Here is a 26692-nt window from a genome sequence, read left to right on the forward strand (position 1 = left end):
GTTTGGGTCGAAGACAGGACTTGTTCTCGAACGCGAATTCCGTGATTGATATAAAGAAAAAATACTGTGGGCGGTATAAATTTTCCCCCGAATTAGATACGATACATGGCCTAGTGAGATTAGGATGTGCCCGCCGGCCGTGTGCGATCTCCGTTGCTCTAAAGAGATCTACCTGCGAGATATCTCCGCCACACGCTGGAATTTCGATTGAATTATTCAAATATATAATAATCCTACACGTCCGCGGCGGCTAACATAGCATTAGTCTAATTATATAATTTATATTTTAATAAATCAGAATAAAGGCGAACCTGGAAACAAGAATTACAAGAAATGCCATCAAGACTACAGATCAAACTGATATAGGGCATTTTGAAGCTGAAAACAAAGTTAAATGGAAAGAAAAATAAAACTTAGCGTTTATACTTGACAGTTTTTGCAACGCAATAAACACATCCGTTTTATCATCGATTGTCTTTGAACCCGGTTTTTTATTATTCTGTAATCGTCGGCTCTTTATAACCCCCTTAATCACTCCCAATGATTGGAATTTAATAAAAGCAAAATGTTTTTCCTTTACATTTTGGCTAATAAATCCAGAAAAAGTCTCGGAGACCGGCGTAATAAAGAGGAGGCTGATTTACGAACCACTAAAATTTGAGTGTTTAACTAGGGATACATAAAAATGTTCTTTAAACCACATAAAGGCGTACTTATTTTTGAAGATAAAAGTGTAATAAAAGAATTCCATAAACACCGATGCAATAATAAACATAATGGGCACTGTCAATGCAAACATAAAAACATCACCAAATAATAACATTATTTTTAATATTTTAGGTGCCCATAATGAGTCGACATTCTTAGAGCAACATAAAAGTTCACTAATTACATAAAATAGGTTATGCATTTTAGGTCAATTAAATGTGGATTTATGACTAAAATACCAACAAAGTGAATTATTATGAATCTACTCGCAAATCACTTAAAATTTTCCATAACAACATTGTCAACAAGCCACCGGTTCTCTTGCATATCTGAGATATTTATTACCTTCTAAATATTGTAATATGTACATTAAAACTTGGTGTACTTACCTACACTCCCTTGTCAGGTTAGTTTATTGCGAACAGGAAACTGGTTATTCTTACACAGGATCGTGAGAATATCCTTATAACAGTTAAATATTAGAACCAGTTTAATTCTCTAATCTCATGAATGCTAAGCAAAACGATTCTGATTTATGTTCAAATAATGTCACATGACTGCAGACATTCTGTTAACGTGGACACGAACCTGTTCAATCGTTAAAATTTTATTAAATCTATGTAAACGGGAAGTTAAAGTCATCCATGGGATAACTGAATTGATACTTAAAAGTATTTAAGCACCTTTGAATGTCAAATATACAAATTTCTTAAGTATTATTTGATATAGGTACTTATGAAAGATTTTTTTTAAAACTACTGAGATAGATACACATTTTTTTGAGGAAATTAAATGCCTGGACCATCAGGTATATCAGGAGTTACGCAAGAAAAGAAAGAACAATATAAAACTTACGTTTTCGTCCAAGGAGTAGGTGAGTTCTCCATCGTCGTACAAGACGAACCATCGGCGCTGCCATCTCTGGAAAAAAAGGTTCATTAAACCAAATACAATACAACAATAATACACAACAATGTGCACATGTACCTACAGTTTAATTTGTAATAACCTTGTTTCATGTGTAAATAACCAGGACCGATTTTAGCACTACCAGCGCCCTGGGCGGGATTTCTACGGCGACCCCTATCTTCCACCCCTTTAAACCCATTTTACTTTTCTAGCCTTTCTATCAACGAACTCTTTTATTTATATATTTAAGGTTATGTTTTCCGCAATTTCGTTTTCGATTGACAAAGATGCCAAGTTTGTCAATTTAGATTGAGATATTGTCGATCGTAGATAAATTTTTATCAGTTTAAGTTTAGAAAAACTTCTTTACGTACTATTAACCGTACAGGTAGGTATAGTGATCAATATTCGCAACGCTATCCATACATTTGGATACAGTTCTTGTAAGTTACGATCTTTGAAAAAATTCAAAACAATGACAGGATTAACCACATTCTGATCAGGACAAAATGATTACTTTTTTCTGAGTTCATTACACAACATACAACCATTCATATCGAATTAATAATCTACTATTAATTTCAATTGGAAATTACTACAGAGTTTGAGAAGGTCTGGTTTATCCGGAATCTTTTTTATATTGAACAGAAAAGACCAAGATTTTGAGTACTCATTTAACTTTTCAAATCTTTCATTGAGTAAAATAAAGGTAGTGTCCAAAGGGCTACAGAAAAATTAAAATAGTGGAATAAAGGTAGTGTCCAAAGGCTGTAGAAAAATTCTACATCAAATTCTATTTTTTTGAGAAGTTATAGGCTCATCGTGGGCCACTATAACGAGTTTCTCGCTAGATTTAGGAAATTTACGAGTAAGTTGGACTCGCTCGATGAGCGAGAGGATAAAATGGGGCGCCTGCAGCGCCCCTTCATATCTGGCGCCCTGGACGGTCGCCCGACCGCGCCCTACCCTAACGCCGCTACTGTGCATAACGATAAGTTAATGCACTGTACGCAAGTTTGATTCCTTGTATCGACGATGTTTGCTAAAGTTTCAATGCGATCAAAGGTGCTTAAAAGTCAGTGGCAAAAAATATCGTTTGAGATAGCCCTGCCTTAGTTGTGTGAAGAAAGAATTATTTTTTGTAGATTTTGACTGAATTTCCACGACGAATTTCCAATTTCAATGAGAACTAGTGTAAAAACAAATGTTTCAAGCAAAATATGAAATTGTATTAAAATGACTTTTTATTTTAATCTTTTTGCTTTTTATTAGTATTTTAACGCTTTCAGAGTATGTAGTATGCTGAAAATAATTTGTAGTACTTTTAAATGAATTTTTGTACAATTCTTCCAAGACTACAAAGAAAATATTTATTGCAGCTCAAATTGTATGATGAACTAATTCGCGCAGATTTTACTTCTGGAATGTAAAATTTACATACTTGTTAATTTGTATGTAAATCTAAACATTAATTTTGTTAATTTATTCGACTAGCAATCATTGTACCCGGTAGCAGTTATTATAAAATGCTTAATGATTTGTTTAAATTGACAATTGCGCAAATAAGGAAGACAAGAAATATGAATGTATTAGTAACAATATTAAGTAGTGTAAACAGAACACAAATTACGAATATCGCGAATCAAATATCGCTCATATTATTCAAAAGATGTGCATGATTTTATTTTGTGAAAAACTAAAAAAGTAATATATATCTAGCTTTATCATCTAAATTAACAATAGTACTAAAATACTAATAAAATTAACAAAATTATCTAACAATAACTGAGTTTTAAGAATGCTAAAATGGTTTCGGTACCAGCATTTGATCAATCCACTGTAGAAACCATTAGATCTCATATCCTTGAAACACTTCAGTCTGAAGAAGGTTCATTCGACCTACTTTAACCTACAGAAGAGGAATTTCATGATGGGCACTGTTCAACCCATATTAGGATATGCCCAAGGCTTACAATGCATCCACTGTACTCAAAAGGGGAGGCTGGGAATTCACGAAAGGCAACAGTTTGCAATCGCTTCTTATATTATATAATAATAAGTTCTAATACCCAATATTTCATTTCTTTAAAAGGGCTTAATATATTTATAGCTAGTTTATCAAACAGACTTAGTTCTGCAGCCTACGCTGTTTAAAAGATTCGACATCTTACTAATTTAGAAACAGATAGTTTGGGGTACTTCAGTTACTTCCACAGCGTTATGTCTTCCAGTATACTGCTGTGGGGAAGTGCTGCAGATGTTGATTCTGTTTTTGTGCTGCAGAAGAGAGCTGTTTCAGCAATTTATAGGCGCAATATGAGTCCCTGAGAACCTCACAGAGATATGTTTAAAAAATTCAATATATTGACAGTCACATGTCAATATATCTATGAAAATTTTATGTACGTTCATAAAAATATTGTTGATTTTAGAAGAAACAGAGATTTTCATGGGTTCAATAACAATCATAAGAAAGAAAGATATGCTAGGTGAGCCCACCACTGCAAAAAATAAATAATTATTTTGCCTCAAACTGCATTTGATTCTACAATAAGGTACCTCTTAAAATTCAGGATTTGCTAACAAAAAAAATTCAAGATTTTGTCAAGCAAAGCCTGTTTGGAAAGAGCTTCTATAGAGTCAATGAATATTTGCAGGACAAAACAGCTTGGCATTAGATTGGCGATTATTGATTTTCATTTATTGATTTAAGTTTTTTGATTGAAATTCGTTTGATAGGTTTAATTTACCAGTTATTGATTTATATTTTTAATTTATTTATTGACGATTAGAACAGATTCGGTGAATCCTGTAAATAAAGCATAATAATAACAAATATTAACACAATTTTTAAAAAAAAAAAACGGCTTAATTTAATGGTTATAATAATTTAGGCAAGCCTGTGCGCGCGTCAATACGACCACTTTTGTGTCACTTATCTAGATTTTTGCTGAACCCGTCTTTAAGCTGCAGTTCTGCAAAAAACATTTTCCTGCAATTTACATTAGAACATTTTTTTCTAAGACCTTCTAGACCACAAAGTTAATGTTTTAAATATTAGGAATATTATTTGAAGTGTTTGTCGACTAAAGACTTGTTTATTAGTTTTGAATCATGACAGATTGCGTGCCAATATGGCATGCGTTTCATTACAGCCCGCGTCTCTCCGTGTCCCATATTCCTCTACTCGGCAACCTTCGCTATTCCTCACGAGATGTCAGTGGTTGGAAAAACATCGCGAGCATTCCAGCGTTTAAGGTCAAACGTATTTGTACTTGCTCCGTCGTGGCGTGGCGTGCTGTTTATCTTGTAGATTCGAAAAATCAACTCTTGGACAGGTTCGCTGTTTGCCTAGCTAATGCCTGTTCAAACAGATTAGACAATATTTTTATACGTTCATATGCAGCGAAGGGTAGAGAACATAACACCCAGCAGAACAAAACACAATGCAGTGGAGTAAATGAAGCGTATATTTATCAAGGTAAGAATAAATGTAACCTAGATCCGATATTAATAAGAAATACTTAGAAACGAAAAGTGTACTGTAGCGAATAAGACGAATTTCATTCAGTTTTGTAAAAGGTTGGAAATATTTGAAGTAAGGATAGGAACATAAAATGGACCTACCTTTGATACAATGTGGATATTCTTCCATTTTGGGAACCGGATGATAAAATGAATTACGTAACTATTTATGATAACCATAGAACGACGCGCGACGAATCCAAGATTTTTTATGCAATCTAATGTAATGTGTCAAAATGTTGTATTGTTTTGTTCCAAATCCAAATGTTCTAATTTTGAATTTATTCTATCTTGATCTAAGGTAGGTACCATAAGGATGGGTCAAGGGAAGGATGGGAAAGAAAGATAGTCGGCCAGGAATAATATTGATAAATGCCGTTATTTACCAAACAATACTACATATTTACATTTATAGCAATTAACTGTGTCTGCATAATTAAAATTCAAATAAAACTTTTTTTTAACCCCTTAATATTTATTTAATAATCGACCAGTTTCTAAACTACTACGTGCTTCCGTATCGAGATATAATTTAGAATTAAAAATGATTTTATTTTACAACATTAAAAGTGTTTACAATATATAACAGAACTCCATATGTTAAGGTATCTCAATGAATAATTGTTTAGGATCAACATCACAAAAGTGATATCTATGATCAACACCATAAACATTACCTGAGAAACATTTTTGATGGGATTCAAAAAAAGTTATGTATGTATGTCAGCTCGACAAATTAACAAATAAAAAAATGGTTTAAAAAATTGATGGTATTATTGTTTGTTTACATTTTATTATACCACATACTTAAACAAATGATCAGCGTTTTAGTAACTTTGTCGGTCAATCAAAAAAGTTAAAGCAAAATTATTGTTAAAACTTGAAATGAATTCTGACGGCAAATTGCAAGATATTTTTTTTTTATATATAAAAGTATTAAATGTATAGAAAGATTGGTTGCGAAAGGAAAAGGCAACCTATTTACTCAGAAATTAGGGCTCGTTGGTTGAGCTAAAGATAAATTATTGTATTTTGTACCCGGTAAATCAGAAACTCCTGCTGAAAACTTCGGTTATTTTTAATGTGACGTAATAATAAAAGAAACATTATTTACATTAAAAAATGATAATCATTTGTTAAACAATAAGATCATTTCCCGGAAAATATTAAACCCGATGACGGAAGCAAAATGTTAATAAAAGAAGACACATTATGTATTAGACACCTGTTCGACAGACATTTTAATCACTTGCGTCACGTATCTATCTACAAAAGGTTGTGTAACCTAACAATGCTCGGCGAAAATATGAAAAGAAATCATGAAATGTGCATTCGTTTCACGATGAAACGTGTTCCTAGAACTGGGCTTGTACATGAGCACATGGTCCAGCATGCTTAAACAAACTAACAGTCATTCCAATTATGATACTTTTACCGTCGATATAATTCAGTTTAATCGAATTATTCACACTTGCGTAGGTGAATGGCCTGGATATCAAGTTCTGAAACATATTCACATTCAAATCGTTGTGGAAATAAATGCATGCAGTTTTACTAGATATTCTCTTTGGTAAAGAATAATATTCTGTGTGTCGAAAAGTCGTTACAGCGGATTTTTAATAACTCAATGTAACACATAACTTTGTTAAAAATCTACTTTTAAAATTCTAGAGCATTTGATAAAAATACAGTAATGTTTCCGAAACTAAATTCGAAGTTGCGAAGATACCATTTTCAGTGTCGTTGCGTTGATAAATTAGCTTACTTTATCTGGAAAATTCTTTTGAACGTCCCGGTAAAATACAATAGGGTTTTTTATATTGTACGAGGTGTGATAAAATATACCCGGAATATTTTAATTTAAAATTTAAAACGTAATTATGCTGTCCCTGTTTTTAAAAAAGTGACCACATCGATGTACGGCCACCGTATTTACGGGAATCGGCCCCCTAAGACATTTCCTCCAAAGATAAAGAGAACTATGATAGGACGACGTTTCGGGATCACAGGGGAGATAAAGACCGAATCGCTGACGGAACTGAAGGCCACAGGTACCAAAAAGTGCGTCTCAGAAATATTTTGAGGATTGGAAAAAAACGTTGGCTTATGTGTATAAAATCCGATGGTGATTACTTTGAAGGGAAAATATCAATATTGAGAAATAATAATGATCCAAATAATTTTCTTATACATCATAAATTCGGGGGCGAAGTACCTACGTCGACTATCCATATGCCAAGAGAAAAGTCATCGACCCTTATTTTTCGTGGGTCGAAGAATTTGTGTTGTTTAGCTGAGTATAGATAAAGTCCATTCATTTTAACCAACAAAAAAAAAAAACGTTCAATTTTTTTTCATGCTGATATGGTGAGAGCACCCGACCCTGAACTCGTAGAGCACGAAAAAACAGCGCTCAACTTCGACAAAATTAATGATAGCAAATCGACAGAAGAAGATAATCAGCGAACTAGATACATAAAAAGATGAACCAGAGGTATTGAAATGGTACAATCAACATGGCCAATGATACACTAATGATATACGAGTAAGGAATAGAATAGTTTTTTAACTATTCCCTACACCCACGAACAACTATCCTAATCAGTCGACTCTATCTGATGACTCTATGGACTAATGTTTATTTTATAGGAATTGTGATGAGAATAATAATTTTAAAAAACTTATAGGAGAAATAAACTCTAATTTCTTCTTAGTCGTGGTCACATTGGCAGGAGGGAAGCACATTCTTACGGTCCGCCTCCATTCGCTTCTATCTTTAGCCCTTCTGGGGGCCTCCTGAAGAGGGACGCCTGTCGCTTCTGTCACCAAGTCTGTCCATCTGGTAAGACTTCTTCCGCGAGATCGATTTTCCTCTACTCGTCCTTGTATCACTTATAATTCCATGTTGTCTCTTCGTCTCGTAACGTGGCCGAAGCACCTGAGAACACGGGTTTGTACAGTGAAAGAAAGACGCTATTACTCAGTTCTCTGATTATAGAGACATTAGTCCTATGGGTTGTCCGGCTGTCCATGGTATCTGCGGCATTTTACGCTAGCACTACATTTTAAAAGCGTCTATATTTCTCCGTTCTCTTTCTCTTAGGGTCCACGTTTCTGTGGCGTATAAGAATATAGAAAAAGTTAAGATTGTGATTATATTTTGGTAGACTTAGTGATACTACGCTGTTGCCAATTTTTTTTCAATTTCTCCATCGCAGAGTAACCCATGGCATTTTGTCTCTCGGTTTTGACAACACACTCCCTCTATTTACTATCATTGAACCCTGATAAATATATCCATTAACGACCTTGCAATTTTTAATTTGAGTTATTTTCCGTCTATTCTAGTTTCTCCGAGAAATTATTATTATTTTGGTCTTTTCTCTGTTAAAAATTAAATAAATAATTGCGTAGATACATTTTAAATATGGCGTTTTTTTAGTTCATATTAAAAATCACAATTTAATCCTACAAAGTCAAATAAGTAGTTGTAGAAACAAATTACACATTGACAAGTTTTTTAAACCTGCTGAATTATATTTTTTTTTTTTTTTTTTTATATATTTGGACCCCTGTATTTAGTAGCCTTACGTGTCATGTACAAGGCTAAGGTACTCGGAAAAAAAAGTTTTTGTTTGTCTTGGAAATGGGATGTTCGATCACTGATTTTGGTTTATTACCTTTATGAGTCCAATCACCATTGTTGCAAAGTTCAAGAACAATGGCGCATGATAACTACTTTTTACTACAGTGTGGATATCTGTTAAGGATATTCCATCTTTCCTGCATTCTGCTTCAAGATTATGGCGTTGCAAACTGAAAAATGGGCACTGAAATAACAGATGTTCTATACTCTGTGAAGAAATATCATCGCATGGACAATAGTCATCATTCCTTAATTTAAACCTATATAGATAACTTCTCATAGCTCCGTGTCCGGTAAAAATTTGAGTCGTTTCGAAAGTACTTTGGTGATGATGACGGAAGTTTGCTGCATCAGCCAGCGTTGGGAAAAACATTTTAGTGATTTTACCTGCAGAAGAAGCGCGGTAATGATCCTCCCAACGCTGCTGCGTATTTTGTTTTATACAGCGTTTGGCAAAGCTAAGGGGAAATTCTGAGAAGAAAGGTGCCGTTCTTTTACAAGTTGCGGATCTTGCTCGTTCATCCGCTCTCTCATTTCCTACGATACCAGCATGTCCTCTTATCCAGCATATTTGAATGTTCATCCCTCTTATTTTTAGATGCTTAATTTTACTCTGAATATCTACAATGAATGGATTTACCGACCGAGTATCTGTTATAGCTTGAACGCCCGAACGACAATCTGATAATATTTTTGCAATAACCCATCTCTCTGGTGGTTTCTTTAATAACCATTCGAGAGCTTCTCGTATTGCGAGTAGTTCAGCCTGGAAAACTGAGCAGAAATTATCTAATTTAAATGTTCTGCCTGGTAATTCTTTATCACTCTCAAAAGGAACGAATGCCGCTCCCACTTTTCCGTCGAGCAGGCTACCATCCGTAAAGATTCTAATTTCGTTGGGAGCATAAGGAGGTATATCTTTGTCAAGTAAAAGAATATTTTCGGGAATTCTTTCGCACGGGTGAGGTAAATCGAAATAGTTTGCAGTTCCTTGATACTTGCGATCATCTGGAATGGAATACAGCTTACCAAATTTCTTAACATTATAAATGTCCTTCCTTTCTTGAATTTTTAGGTCTAACGGTGTAAATCCTGTTAGAGCTTGAGCAGAGATGAGTGAAATGGTTCTGTATCCTCTACAAGATCTTATGGCAAATTGTCTTTGTAAGCTGTCAAGTTTTTTCTTATTGCATTTCTTTTTTACCGCTTCACCCCATAAGCTGGCCGCATATGTAACAAGAGGTTCAATTGCACCATAATATATTTGCTGCATTACCGCAGGAGAGCACCCCCATGTTGGTTTTGCCGCTCTCACAAGCATTCCAGAAAGATTGGCAGCCTTCTTGCAGACGTTATCCACATGTAGTGACCAGTTGAGATGCTTGTCTACAGTTACACCTAATACCCTAATAGAGTCAGCAAGAGCTAGCTTTACACCGTTCATGAATAAATTAGGAAGAGTTTCTTTTCTTTTGGTTACTAACATCGCTTTCGTTTTTTCCTCTGAGAAGTTAAGTTTAACCTTTTTTCCCCAATCAGCTATTGTCGAAAGGGCACAGTTTGTTCTTTCTTCGGCTTCAGACATAAGTTGAGCTCTAACTGTCAGAAAAACATCATCAGCAAACGCTTGTATGTTAATTCCATTTCCAAAATCTATTTGTAAAAGATCATCCAAAATTATATTCCAAAAGCTTGGACCACAAACTGAACCTTGAATACATCCTTGTGAAGTCTTTTTGTGTTTAGTTATATCTGCGTGTGTTATTTTGACCTCTCTGTTTTCAAGATAGTCGATAACTAGTTCCAAAATATTTTTAGGGCAGTTTTTTCGACGTAGTTGACATATTAAGAATGGCCACCAAGCATGATCAAAGGCTCCACGGATGTCCAATGAGACAGCTATGACGATTTGGCGGCTATTTTTTCCTTCATTTATAGAGCTGATGGCTGCATTTAAGGCGTCTTCGGTAGACTTCTGGGGTGTGAAGCCAAATTGTTTTGGGCTTAGCTTTTTATTAAGATGCCAAGAAATTCTTTCAATCATAAGTTTCTCCAAAACCTTTCCAAAAACTGGAATGAGCCCAATAGGTCTATATGATTTAACATCGTTTTTCTCGACTTTGCCAGGTTTTGGTATAGCAATAACATTAGAGCACTTCCAACAGATAGGAAAGCAATGAAGTCGTAAACATGCGTTGTACATTTCTAAAACTTCACTTGCAAATAGTTCTGTGACCTTAGTGCATATATCTAATGTAAAGTAGTCATTGCCCGGTGCTTTTTTGGGGCTCATATTCCGTAGTATATTAACTATTTCTTGTTTGGTAAATAGTGGGTCGTCTGGTTCAATAGATGAAAGTTGAGCTTCGTTTCTTATTTCAGAGTGCAGCACTAATTCTGAGGTGGCGTCATCGTCTGGAAAAAAGTGTTCCAAAAGACCCTGCACAGAGTCTTCAGCAGTTTTGAAAACTGTGTCTCCATTTTTAAGAGACATTGGAGGATTCTTGTTGTCATTCTTTGCTAGGACCCTGTATATAGCAGACCAAGCTGTTTCCTTGTTTTGTATTGAGCAATATTTTTTCCACGATTCTATCTTGGCATCAGCAATAGCTTTCTTATAATTTTCTTTTGCTTTTAAATATGCGGGAAGCGTAATGGTTTCGCGTCTAGTTATTCCAGAATTCCGTAGTTTGTGCTTAGCTTTTATCACATTCTTTTTCAGCGCAGTTAGTTCATTAGACCACCAGGGGCAGGGTTCTCTATATTTTGTACTGTTTTTTAGTATCATTGTTGAATTGCATCCCTCGGTTAGTGCTTGATTAAGATTGTTAATTTGATTTTCTAAATCTCGAGAGTTAGATGCACTACTGAAACTTGTTTTTGAGACTTTTCTGTCAGATAGTTCTTTTTGTACTATTTGTTTAAACAAATTCCAGTCCACATTTTTAGTTGGATATTTGAAGATTTTAGACTGTTTGTGAGGTATTTTAGTGCTGGTATTTATTGTGAAAGTAATGGGATTGTGATCGCTAAGAGAATTCAATTTATCAGCAACTTCCCAATTTGTAACACTTTTTAAGAAGTAAGTCGAGCAAAAGGTTACGTCAATAATGCTTTTTATGTGAAGAGTGCCACGAAACGTTTCAAATGTAGGTTTGTGGCCAGAGTTAAGAATGTAGAAATCCAATTCGGAAAGACAATCTGCTACAGCCTCTCCTCTTCTATCTGTTTTATTGCTACCCCACCACAAGCTTTTGGCATTTAAGTCTCCGCCAGCAAGTACAGTTTTATTATTAATTCTTACTACATTTCGCAATATATTGAATTATATTTACAAGTAGTTGTATTTATTTTGGTTAACATTAGACTCCCAAAACTGCTGGAATAATTTTCATTCAGTTGATTTTATTTATCATGTTTATTTTGTTCTTCACCGGGTCGACTGCAGTCAGCTAACGATAAAGAACATTTTCTATACTACTTGTGTCCTTCAAAATGCATAGATGTTCCTTAAATAAGTTTTTGCAGATATAAAATCAGGGGCAGATATGAATTAAATATATTGATTAAATTTTTTAGGTGTTTCAACAGATCTGATGGAAACGTTTTAGTATTATTCTGAGTCTGTATGATATAAAGTACTTCAGATGCTATGATGTTTTAAACCTAAAATAGTACAAAAAACACTTAGGTAACATAACGCCGCAAAAGAAACCATACCGCAAATAATAATACAGAAAACATAAAACACTCTTCCGCGTTCTCCATGCATATATGCGATGAAATTCGTTCAACTTTCGGAGACCATTTTGTCATAGTCTAAAAGTCGCCAGTGCGAGCGCGCGGGGCTTACACTTCTCCATATTTGTGGCACCGCACACATCTTACTATGGATGCGTGATCGTTCTTCATTTATCGTGAGCAGTTTCTTAATATGATCGAATAAAGAGTTATTTAATTTCGCTTCATTAATAACGATATCGAAATGCGAGATGGGCGGCACAGCTATGGTACTCAGTGCTCACTCGTAGAACATGCCATTGGTATTCCGTGCTGAGAGCGGCCCTCGGGTCAAGGTCGAAGATTCAATTCGTATATTAAATTCGTGTCTTTGACTCTAAAATTATTTATTAGGATTCGTTAAAGATAAAATGAAATTTAAAAAAAACGCTCCAATCAAAACAATGAATCTTCTAATAACATTTATTAAATTCAGCGTGGTCTTAAAACAACCGAGGGGTCAATGTTTGTTTACAAAAAAAATAATATAGCTACTATGACATAATCTTTACCATCGATAAAAGTCAATAATATTAGTATTGTATTAACTAACTACTTACTGAGTAGATATTTTATTTTAATGTTTAAAAATACACATTTGCGTTAATATGACATGCCTAAATAACAACTGAATAGGAAAATTGAACATGTTAAATACTTAGGACTAACAATAGACAGACAATTAACATGGACAATTCATATCAACAATTTAATTAGCAAAGTAGCGACATTATCGAGTCTTTTTTTAAGAATCAAAAACGTTGTTCTAAAAACGGAAAAAATTCTAATGTATAAAGCCTATGTAAAAACTAAAATATGTCATACGCAACTACTATGGGGAGCAGGATATCAAAATGACATGAACAGACTACAAAGACAACAAAATAAAGTATTAAAGTTAGTATATGACCTTCCCTATCTAACTGCAACTAGAGAACTTTTTAAACAAACTAAGCAATTAAATATAACTAAACTCTTTCAACTAGAATCATTAAAATTTATCCATAAATTAGCCACTAATGTAATTGTAGACGAAGAACTAAAACTTGTAACAAAATGTAGTCAACATGGACATAATATGAGAATATCAGACAAATACCATATACAACTTTCGAAAACAAGACAAGGACAATCAAGACTAATGAACCAGGGACTGAAATTATACAATAAACTACCAGACAAAACTAAACAAAAGACTCAGAGAAACTTTACAAAAGATGTAAAAAATATTATTTTGAACAACAGAGTATGAATGAAAATGTTTTTTTTTTTTTTTTGTAAAATGAATGTAATAATCCGTAAGGGTTTATAAATAAATTTTCAAATATTTTTTTTTTAAAAACATTGCGATACAGTTGAACTTTTGATTATATGAAAATACCACAGAACTGCAACCTATCTGTTTTTATACTTACGTTAGTTGATTTTATTATTTGATTATAATTCTTAAGCAAAGATGTTGTATTATTCGAAGAAGTTGACGTTTTGATTTGTTCCTCTCTTTCGTCCTCGGCTTCACGACTCACGACAGATGTTGGCGGCTGCACTATATCACTCTTCTTCTGATCTGCCTCCGAGTAGTCATGTTCTGGACAGAGTGAAGAACATCAGTCACCGAAGACCCCAGCGTAGATTTGATCAAATCGATATGTTCGATACCGATTTCCTTCGAGTACCTAATAGAAAACTCAAAAATTGATGTAGTTAAGTCCATCAGAGATTTAGGAGTTGTTTTGGACTGTAAACTGACATACAACGAGCATAGAGATACCACAGTAAATAAATCACTGAAATTACTTGGCTTCATTAACAGAATATCCTCTGATTTTACTAATGTCCGTACAATCAAAACTCTTTATTGCTCAACTGTTCGCCCTCTTCAAGAATATGCCTCCGTAGTCTGGTCTCCATTATATGTCAATCGCATAAATCACATTGAATCAGTCCAACATCGCTTGCTTCGAAAAATAGCGTGGATGCTCGGACTAGAGAGAGATAATTATGCTAATAATAATAATTATTATAATTATTCTTATGCTGAAATAGAGTCAATGTTAAATATTTCTAGTCTACAAAAACGTAGAACTAATATTGGCTCCATATATATGTTCGGCAAACTAAATGGTCTAATCGATGTCCCATCATTTCTGGGACAAGTAAAATTCAATATTCCGACTCAATATTCCGAGAAACAATGAAGTACTGTTCATCGATCAGCATAGAGGGTCTTAATTTTCCAATGACCCGTCTTTGTCGTATTGTTAACTCAAGACATGATCTGGACTTTTTTGATTTAAGTTTACAACGATTTAAACGAGCACTAAATAAATAGTCCCGATATTGTCTTGATGTCCCTTATGTTTGTCAATGCTTCTTTTCTTTTTTTAATGTTTTAAATTATTCTTTTATTGTAATATTCAAACCCTGTAAATTGTATACATGGACAATGTCCGTTAATAAATATGTTAAATGCATACGTATTAGCGAGAAGATCCGTTCTCATGACTGTGGTTTTTTTTATTCTTCGTCCATTTTGGTGGTTTTGTCAGTTACTTCAAAAATATGTTAGTATTCCCGTAGTTAAATCCAAGAGTGAAAATAAGATAAAAAATGCCAAACAAGACGGCTCTTGACACTTAATTGTACTTAATAATGCTCATAAATGATCTGTACCATCAATTAAAAGCGGTTAATAACTAACCGGACTCGCGAACATAATTTGGGATGAAATTAAATTGAAGATTTCCCTTCGTGACAACAAAGAAAAGTATTTAAGTACTTACATTGACAGTAAATAAATAAATTAAGTTAACTACCACCAGCTTTCCCGAATGACATAAAAAAAATCAATATTGAGTAGGCTATGGAATGGTCGAATGATCTTGTATGTGTGGGAACTGAGAACGTCAATGGAGAATACTTAGTGAAAAAATATTGACAAAGGTAGTACAAGCGTACTTAGCAATGTGGAATTCATTGCCCGTTGTTGAAAAAGCTATAAAACCGTTAATATTTTTTAACACCATCATAAAAAGCTGGAGCTCCGGAAATTTCAATGTAAAAACAAGCGTAAAATAAAAAAATAAGACGAACGGTGACAGGTTATTTTTTGAAAAAATCGGTTAATAAGTAACGGTTAAAAAAGCTCGCATTCGGAAAGATGTCGACTGTTCACGCTAACGCGACGTTCGAGTAAAGTGCATAAATATGTAAGTAAGTAGGATTACAGTCGTATTGTAGCCAAGTGATCATCGTAATAAAGAATATATTTATTGTGCATCAAAAATAAAAATAAATAATTTGAAAGTGGCTTACTCAATTTTATTGCTGTAAATATCAAATTGTTCTGCAACTCATTTGTGAAATGAGTAATAAAGTACTTTGCAATATTAAACCAGTGAGTTTATTGATATTATCTCCTAAAACAAGCCAACACCGGAGTCGTACTGTCACCTGATACAATCATGAAAATGAAGACATTATTATAAATAATAATATTATTATGAACCTGTAATCCGAGCGTGGAACACGATTTTTCATTAAACATACCTAATGATTTAATATGAATATTACTGTGAGCACTTGCATAACTGTACCTATTTATAATTTAATCTATCGGAGAATAGAAGAGAAACACGCCATTCTAATTTAATATTTTATTTGCTTTTATTAATTAGAAATAAAACCATTTTTAATAGAGGAATGAATAGAAACGACTGCATCTAATGCCCATATAGAATGCATGAAGAATTCACCATGATGAGTTTAATAATATTATTTGCCATCTTGGGAATGAAGATAAAATACTAGGGCAAACCTACTTGCTAATGTACCCCGCGTGAAACTTATAGGAAGTGCTACACCGTTTTTATCAATATATTTTTACTATACTCTCATAGAAAGACAGCGTTAATGGATTAATTTTCTCATGATTATTTAAAAATAACACTAAAAAACAAGAAAACTATACGGATGCTGATGGATGCTAGAGCATGTTCAACCTCCCTTCTAAATTTGGTCTACTATTTCTGTAGTCGTGAACTTTCTCTCTTCGGTTCAAATATCTAGTGACAGTAAGTAACATATTTAGATATGTTTTAGAGTAGGATGAGAAATGGCGTAACGTAAAATACTGTTTTGACACTGATCCACTTGATGAACTGGCATATTGCTACAGGTTAGTGTCAGGTAAACGAAAAACATAGAAATCTTAAAACCTGTACTTCTCGATATATGCAAATACGTAATATCGTCTAATTAGGGCACATTGTAATGATGCATCTTACACATATGCATAATTAAAACAAGTTTTCTTAATCAGCAGATACACAGGTCTCGTTTGATTAATTTGAGTTTGGAGCTGATAGCCAAGCCAGCTGACACCCCCAGTGTAAGTGCGGCAGATAAGGATAACGAGTTGATTATCAGTTCCATCGTCGCTGCAGGTGACCTACTGAAACCATTCTGGTGTTTACATTCGGCGCGCAACGGGGTCGGCCAGTCCTCCTACCTTTTACGAAGCCACTCGGTCTGCGGACAGAGAGCGCCACCGGGGAAAAAGACCCGCCGCATCGCCGACCGACCATTCCGGATGCTGCGCAAATACGGATGACAGTTTTATTACGTGTCACGACTCGGAAGGAGAGTCGCGCGGATCCTCGTACACTTGTCGAGTGCCGCGAACCTTTGAAGCGGCCGCGTGCATCGTTAAGCGACGAATAAGATTTACGACGAACGTACACGAAGTTTTCCACGAAAACCTGCGGCGGGTTATCAGCAATTTATCGAACCCAGAAAATAAACTAAGTATTCTCAATTCCGACTTTGAAGTTCGTCAATTCGGTAGCAAATCAAGAACGAATCAAGTTTTTAACTTCGTTTCGTATTAAGCGAAACTAAATATCCGAGTTTAATATACCTACGTATGTATGTAGGTGGAAGTAACTCGAAAGTAAATTGATACCGAGTACCTAGTACGTAATTAGAGAACGGTTTACGTTTAACGATTGCCCTTAAAATTCCACAAAGACCGATAGATTAAAATATGTTTCATTGACATCAATGAACGCCGCCCAAATTATCGTATCTAGTTAAATCACTATTACTTGTGAGAGAATTGATGGTAGGCAAACTAGTGCCTTCCGAACGTAAGTAGTCAAAAACACGGTAAATTCAGTGATACAGAATTATATCTGTTTCAATCACTCGCAGAACGTGTAATCATCGACGCCATGTAGAACACGATAACTATAAAAATTACCCGTGGCAACCGTTAATTTGTTTCGCGGAACAACGCACATGAGCGATTTGTTACATGTGAGATGTGAGCATCGGCACCGAGTAGGTAGTAGGCACTAGGTACTAGGTACGGGGATATAATAACGCGGAGTAAAGGTACAGGTACTAGTGAACACGGAATCCGTTACATGAGTGAATCACGACCGAGAAAGACCGGACGGACGTCGTAGGAAACACGCGGAGAGAGACCTACAAACGTACAAACTGCAGAGTGCGATAATGGGAAATTATTAAGGACGTTTAGCCTACTAGCCGAAATACGATATTCTTATTTTTTTCTTGGACATAATAACAATCCGTATACTACCCTTATCTGCACCTGATGCGCACTGCAAAAGTACACCAAACGCGGTGTGTGATATTTTGTTACATGAAGATGAGATAATCAGTAATCAGTCTCAGTAACAATCTATGCGGACGACTTAGGAATTTTATATGAAAACAAAAATGACATTGAAACGACTAAAACCATCAACAATGACGTGTAAAAACTATTAGAATGGACAAACAAAAACTTCTTAACACTAAATGCCAAGAAATGCAATATAATACATTTCGAAACACAAAAGAAGAACCATAACATGAACATAAAAATAAACAACGAAACTCTTAAAGAACTAGAATATGTGATTTATCTAGGACTCAGAATGGACAGACAATTAAAATGGACAAAACACATAGACGGACTGACTAAAGTAATGGCATCACTACATAGCCTCTTCTACAAAATTAAAGATTTTATACCAAGAAAGGAAAAAATTATGATGTACGAAGCCCATGTCAAAAGTAAATTGATTTACATGATCGCCTTCTGGGGAACTAGTAACAAGACAGACATAACAAGAATACAAAGACAACAAAATAAAAGTTTGACATAAACGACTTGACTAAAATTGAGACCTTAAAAATTGTGCAAAAAATAACACTGGGAAACATACAAGACGACGACATAATATTAGCCAAAAATGCTGACATACACAAATATAACACCAGACAACAACAACACTATCATATTGAAAAAGCAAAGACAAACACAGGACAGTCAAAAATACTAAATAATGGACTTAAACACTACAACGACTTACCTTACTACTTGAAAACTTTTACTGGAGACAAATTCAAAATCAATCTGAAAAAGCAAATGATGACTGAACTAACTAGATTAGACGAGACATAAAATGACTAGACAATATAAAATTTCTAACGTAACCCTAACGAGGTTTTTAAAATTGTAAATTTTTTTTTTTCTAAAAGTGCGCCGAATGAATTGATACACAGCCTTTTAACAACTATGGTGAAGGTGTACAGTGGGTTTTGCATGTTGGTTTAATTGGTGTAATGACGAAGAGCCGGTTACGTCTCGGTAGACATAGAAAAGTCGGTAAGTGGTTATATACAAATATTTAATAACATTTAGTAAAATGTTTGACCAAAAAGTTAATGCTATAAATATTAATAATATTATATAGAACAGTATATCTTATTTGTAATGCTAGAATCCAGTTATCGTAGAGTAGGATTCGAACCTCAGACCTTTGATCTGTGAGTTCACAACACTACTACGGGACCACGAACCGGGTATTTGAATTTGTATACGTTTTAAACTGATTTTTTTTCAGTGAAACTGGCGCCTAGTGAGGGCATGGAATAAGTTTGTACTGCCGGCCATATGATCTAATGTCTATATATCTAAATAGTCCCAGACATGACGCACGGCAGCACCTGCTTTCCGGTCAGCAATGGGTCGATGGTAGCTGGTCTGCCACTGCCTATTCTGCGTTTCTCCGTATTTGCGCGGAAGCGGTTTCCAGAGATTTTTCCCGCGAAGCGACACACTTTGGTATGGAAGTTTGCTGTCTCATTCGATGGTAATTTTATGCTCGACTACCTCCGGCGCGGTGGAATGAAAATCATAAAAATGAAATAACTATGAAATTAAACCGATGCATGAAGATGATTTGAATTTAAACGAAACAATTGTAATTAAATAACTCAATGCACATACGCATATTTTCAACTATTTGTTGAGTATTAAGGCTGTAGTCTGGTAAAACGCACGCAAAATGAGGAAATCATCTTGTCTTGGAAATCAGATTGAGGGTCACAGAGGGGCTGGAAGAAGACAGATGTCCTGGCTGCGAAATTTACGAGACTGGACTGGCTTCAGAATTGTGGAGCAGATTTTCCGGGCAGCACAGGACAGAGAGACTTTTGCCAGAGTGATTGACAACGTTGGGGATACCTGACAGGCCACTAAGAGAAGAAGAACAATCTTAAAATGTACCAGATGATATGTTTAAAATAGGTTTAAACGTACGTGAAACATGTTTTAAAATAGGTCTTATCTAAGTTTATTCAAATTCAAGTACACCAAATTTAAAAAAAATAAAATAATTCTCTTTTTTATTTATATACCGTAGAAGGTATGTAAAATAAACATGATTTAAGTTTACTAGAAGGCATAACTAATTAAGTATTCTTGGAATTTAACAATGTAATGTTAATTAATTAGATAAAACGTAAAAGTTATTAAAATCGTTCTATAAAATAAAAATCCTAGTCATTGGATATAAACCACATAATACTCAAATTAGTGTAGCAATAATCAACACGCCAAATGTTACCGTTAAGAAGGTAATAAATCTTCATTTTAAACTCAAGTGGTTAAATCCCAATGTCATTCTATAAAAATAATTGCACAGAAAAACCGTCTCGCTAACTATGCGTTTTTTCTCAAATTAATTTAATTAATCAATCAGCAAATCAAATGATAAAGACCTCTTGATTAAAACGAATCATGCAATATTATTTGCATGATTGATGAGACTAGGAATTCTGTGTGGAAGGTTGTTTTAACAAACAAAAACTTGCCCATTTCATAAACGTAATTAAATAATAACCTCAATTGATATTTTGATCAGATGACCTCGAATGCAGTTATTAATTGCGTAATAAAAAGGTAATTGCTTTTTAATTTTGGGACTAAAAACAAAAATAGCTTAGTAAAGTGTAATTACCTTTTTTAAGTCAAGATTTTCTTGATTATGTTTGTTCACACAAATGTACATAAATAAAATTAATAACGTAATAACGTTAATTTCTACAATAATTAACTCAGCACACACAGCACAAAAAATTCATTCACTGAAAAGATTATAATATTACGTACACACCTAGACAATAAAGCTCTCTCAAGATGTATTTATTACTCTTATGCACTATTTTATTTATATATAACTTTTGCTTCTTCTACATCCTGCCTTTATGCACAAATGATGTAAAAATATAGCAATTGGTGCTGTATGCCCATTAGGAACAGATGGGAGAAACAAATGTTTGTACTTTTTTGATATTTAAAAATACTATCTTTCAAACTTTAACAGAATACAAAAAATACGCAGTTTCTTTAAAAAAAACGCCATTTTTACGGTCTTTCCATTATGGTGCTTTACAAATAATGTAGACAATATGGAAGAAATAAAACTAAAAACACGTCAATAAACGAATGGTTTTTTACTTTGATAAAGGTAAACTCATTGGCAGTTTAGTTCTACATTTCAGTACTTTAAAAAAAAATACCAGCGTTCTTATAATTAACCCAAGTATTTGATTAGGTTTTAAATAATATTAGGTTTTAAATAATTCACTGTAACAAAATGGAAATCAAGTTGGGGTAGAGTGGGGTTCAAATATCGGGCCTCTGATCTGTGAGTCCGCAACACTAGCCACGAGACCGCAACCCGATTCATATTGTCTCATACAGTCTCATAGTATTATTGGTCTATCACACACCACACAGGCTCATATTGTCGGTTCGTATATAACGGAAGCGATAGCGAAATACAGATATATGGAATACGAACAAAGGCAAAACATGCTAAGGGAGCTGAATATGAATCTTCTTCTTATTCTTCGTTTGTGCTACAGCCCAAATCGAGCTTTGGCCTCCTTTCACATTCCAATTTGCAACATGTAGAAGCCGCGCTGCATCTTTTTTATATCATCCTCCCACATCAGCCTATCTTCCGATCCTTTTTCTACCCCCTGGATGTCGAGACATGATTATCTAAGCTACCCATTTGGCATTATTTGTACATGTCCAGCCGATCTCCACCTTAGCAGTCGTATACGTGTTGAGATGCTGGGAGCTTTATAAATGCTGTACGATTCATAATTCCGTCTAATGCGGCACTGTTTTCCACCTTTCAAGGGACCCCAGATACGGCGAAGATCTCTCCTTTTAAATATGTCCATGAATTCAGCTGATTTTACGATCAGCGTCAGTACTGAACTGTATCTATACTGAACATAGATCTAACATGAGATAACTGTGGTTAAAATTTTAACGTAAAATTTGAATATGTACCTATTTTGGAATCTTCAAATTAGCGTTGTCTAAACATGATAGGTACATGTACAACCGCGATCGAAAAATTCTCGACATAATTGACCAATTAACTTGTAAAGACGGGAAATAAGTCAAACGCCACTATGAATCAGTGTCAAAATTAATCTAACCGCCGAAGCGCGAAAGAGTCACGGAATCGACAAGTGCCCAATAAAAACTGAAATATATTTATGTAGGTTGGAAAAAATGCAGAAAAAGTCGGTGGGATAAGGTTTGTATAAAAAACATAACGTGTTTCGGTGATGCCATTGATGGTAAGGGGAACCGGACGCGCCCACTGACCGAGTTGTGGCAAGTTGTGCCATGTGGACGGTTCGCCGACAAACCACTCCATCCAAAAACACCAAATACAACCATCAATCACCATGAAGAGACTGAAAACCATCTGAAATATTATTCCTTAGTTTTTCACTGAACGATTTTAAGAAATTAGTAAAACTAAACCAAGGGGTTTGATTGATATCAAAGTAATTTAATACAGTTAAAAATATTACTAGGATATTTAAAAATATTTTTTAGTATCGCGAAAATGTCTATACTATATAATAACTAAATGCAGAAAACATGGTATCGCGCCCCGGTAAAAGTACAGTGCCACAAGAAAAAAAAAAACATTTTCACAGGATATCAGCAACACGAACACTCGCGCTAAAGATAAACATATGTACATTTATATTGTTGATTGAATCAGCATTAACTTTGTGGAATAATATGATTAAATATATACTTTATAAAATACTTTGTACTTGGCTACCACTCTGTAGCCATTTCAGTCTATTTATGTTAAGTTTATAATAACACCTGTAGATATCTGTGCTTTCCGAAAGCGCTTTAAAATAAACTGAAGTAGCCTAAGAACAATTATTTTTATTAGTTATATATTAACATACGTTTATATGCAAAAACAAATAAACACCTTTGAATTCACTCATTTGTGCCATCTAGTTTTTAATGTTTTCAGAAATAAGTCAAATAACAATGGCATGATGATCATTGTGCTTGCATCGTGTGAACAATTAAGTGTGACATCGATATTTTGGCTTTTAAGGCCATATTAATATATTATTAAACTATGCCGTTCATTGTTAGGATATAATGAAAATGCAGGAGCATCTCTGAATATTTAGCTCAAAACTTGTAAAGGCTGTGGTGCGATGCTATCAATATGTAATTTTCACCAAAAAGTTAGCGAACTCGCTTACGAAGGTCGTTACCTTGTTTTTAATCGAATATTTTTTTTGTAATTTAGTTACTCAAATCAATTTTAGTTAATATATATTGGGCACCGTGGGCAGATAGCAAAACTGCTGCAGTTTGCTTTTACACAACATATAAATTCAGCATTGGGTGACATTTTATTCAAACTGAGTTGACATAAAATCCATTGAACATAAATTGCGTGGGAGAAATTAAAAAAAAAAGATAATATACCGCTAAATGTCTTTACGATTGAAGTGTTTTTAAGTATTTTATCAATTACCCTTGCCCTAGAATCAATTTCTGAAAAACTAATGTTATTTTATTGATTTATTAAATTACTTTTTTAAGAAAACACTATGTTCAAACATTTATTTTGTGTGCAACTATGTACAAAAGAAAAGTCATGTGTTTTTTATTTCGACTAGGATTCAATAACTAGTATAAATATTTAAATATATTCCACCTGAATTACTTCATAATTTTTTTTTTAAATCAACAAGATTTTAGATAATGAGACAAAAAATAACGCCTCTGTGTTAAGTTCTGTATGTAAAATAGAACAAGAACTTTGGACGAGTGCTTTCTTTTACAAGTAGCCTCGAGAGTGGCTCGATGATTTGGGGGCCACATGAACTGAAGTACTCTCTTATGATAGAGAAAATCCAAAAGAAGTTTCTGAGATATCTCTACATGAGAGTGCGGGTATTATCCTTGGTTCTATCCGACCGAGTTTCTCCAGGGTATGCTTGGCTAAAACAGTTTAGAGACTAAAAGGAATGTGTATTTGACTACACATTTTTATCGATTATTACGCGGTATAGTCGATAATCCTGAGATTACGATGAACATTAGTTTGTATGTTCCCGATAATAACCTAAGACTGCGTCAGCATAGATTGTTTCATATTCCCATATACAGGACCAACCTGCCGATGGTTATGCCTGTTGGAAGGGCTACCGCTATGCTGAACAACATCGCTCTGGATATTGATATGTTCCATGTATCCGAAGGGGTTTTCCAGAGCAGGATTCTCCTACTACTTAGACATGAGTCTCTTTCACGTACGTATTGAATGTATGTTTGTAATGTATATATATTTTTTAAATAAATGGATTGAATATTTAAATTTATTTCAACAGAGAGGGCAAACGTTTTTGAGAAGGGAATATGGAAATATAGACATTTAAATGGCTTATGACCTGTCATTGGCTGGTTTAAGTGGCCACTTTACACACGGTGTAACATTCACCATTCTGGCCATGTTTGAACATCCACATTTCCTAAACTCTTCCATCTGTTGACTTTTGTGAAGTAAAAGAGCTGAAACCTTTATCACGTGGGTGAGATTCATCCGGACAATTATCAATGACAGGTCATAAGCCCTGTAAATGCCTAGACTTATATATTCCCTTCTCAAAAACGTTTTCCCTCTCTAATGAAATAAATTTAAATATGAACAACTCCCTAGGGAGAAAATCCAGCCAGTCTGCAAGCATTTTGACATAATTAAACATTGTTGGATTGAATATTACTTATTTTAGGTATACTATATAGGTACAAATTTATAATATTTTTTTATGGCTTACCTGTAAATAAAATCACCGTTTGCCACTGTGTTATTCATAGTTCTCTTTTACATTGTATTGATTTTTTAAAATACGTTTTTAAGAACTCCCGCAGCCCGAGTATATTTTTAATTTTACAATCAAAATTCTGAATAGCTGACACGAGATTGCAATACCTACAGTCAATCTGGCATGATATGGATCATAGCGATAAAACACTTTTAATTTGAAGTAAATACTTGGTAACGTCGAGAAATGCAACATCCTGTACTTATTATTTATTTTCAATATTTTGAGTTCGTCCAAATATTTGTTGACAAAAGACTGGATTTTACCCCCTAGGGAGTCATTAAGATGAACAAATTACACCAGGGACGGAGAACGTTTTAGGGAAGGAAATATGGATGTCTAGGCATTTACAGGGCTTATGACCTGTCATTGGCTGGTTTAAATAGACACATTACACACAATGTAACATTCACCTTTTTGCATATGTTTGAATATCCATATTTCTTAAACTCTTCCATCTGTCGATTTTAGTAAAGCTAAAGAGCGTTTTTGGCCATAAGTTACTTAGTAGGCCTCGCTTAGTACGCAACTGCCGATTTAAATTCAATTATGCCGTGTTGTGTCGTTTATTAGTGTCAAAATACTGCTGGGATTAAAAGGGAATAGGCTGGGATCACATTTCATGTGTAAGTAGCGAATACGCAATTAATTTTATTTAAGAATTCGATTATTTTACCGTCCGTCAGATTGTCAAATAAAAAAAGGCGGACATTTTTTTAGCATTGCCAGGGTAGTCAAATTTTTTACCCGGCTTTCTATTAATAAAATTATTTTATTTTGATATTTAAAATTAAATTATTTATTATTGCCTAACAAAAGTATTTGTTTTTTGTTATAGTCTATCTAGCCAGTAAAATATTTTAGGGGTAAAACATTACACAAAATCATCTTATTCGCGCGTTTGTAGTCTTGAAACATTACGCAGCCAACATTACTTAACGCTTGCGCGCAGGCGGGATGTCAGACTTTTAAACACAGTAAGAGGTGATCAAACATGTTTCTACGCCTTCTGATATATTATAATTCTATGAGTATAATATTATTAGAAACATAATTTTGACATTTACACATAGAAAAAAATGTTCGTCACATATAGGCAAAATAAAAGAAAAATGAGGAACACACTGTTTTAATAATTTTATGCAAGATTCCCAAAGAGTTCTGGGAACAAATCATTAAGGGGCAAGCACTTTTATTGATTATGTTCATAATAAACTTTCTCTGAATCAACTAAAGATCAATTTATAATTTATTATTTTCTTATCTAAATGGCGACGAATAATAATATCTCTTCATTAGTTTTTAAGATGTATTTTTTGTAATGTGTATTTTCTTTGTTTATAATATTATATCGTTGAAAAATTGTAATGTACTGTACTTTGGAAAAATTAACAAATAAAAAAGAAAATATAAATGTCTCATTCAAACGACGATAAAACTTCATAATTTAACCAAAAGAAACTTTGCTATTGAATACGCTGTTCAATAATTAGTCCTTTTGTGCAGATCAAGAACATGTGTAAATAGAACCAGAATCTTAGACGAGAGTTCTTGACTCGATGGTTGCTGTCGGGTATTTTTTTT

At 34.1% G+C, this 26692-nt stretch overlaps 1 protein-coding gene across 1 annotated transcript in view; it reads right to left on the bottom strand.

The window, feature by feature from the left end:
* Positions 1-284: 284 nt before the first annotated feature.
* LOC148279153 (protein outspread-like) overlaps positions 285-26692 on the bottom strand; it is a 326035-nt gene continuing 299627 nt past the window's right edge. The window contains exon 3 of the mRNA XM_088230376.1: positions 285-1629. Coding sequence (XP_088086502.1) covers positions 1522-1629 — 108 coding nt within the window. The 3' untranslated portion in view covers positions 285-1521. The remainder of the gene's footprint in view (positions 1630-26692) is intronic.

This window comes from Micrasema longulum, unplaced genomic scaffold (assembly GCF_059751315.1).
Source record: "Micrasema longulum isolate JH-2025_06_02 unplaced genomic scaffold, ASM5975131v1 h1tg000749l, whole genome shotgun sequence".
In the NCBI taxonomy this organism is placed as follows: domain Eukaryota; kingdom Metazoa; phylum Arthropoda; class Insecta; order Trichoptera; family Brachycentridae; genus Micrasema; species Micrasema longulum.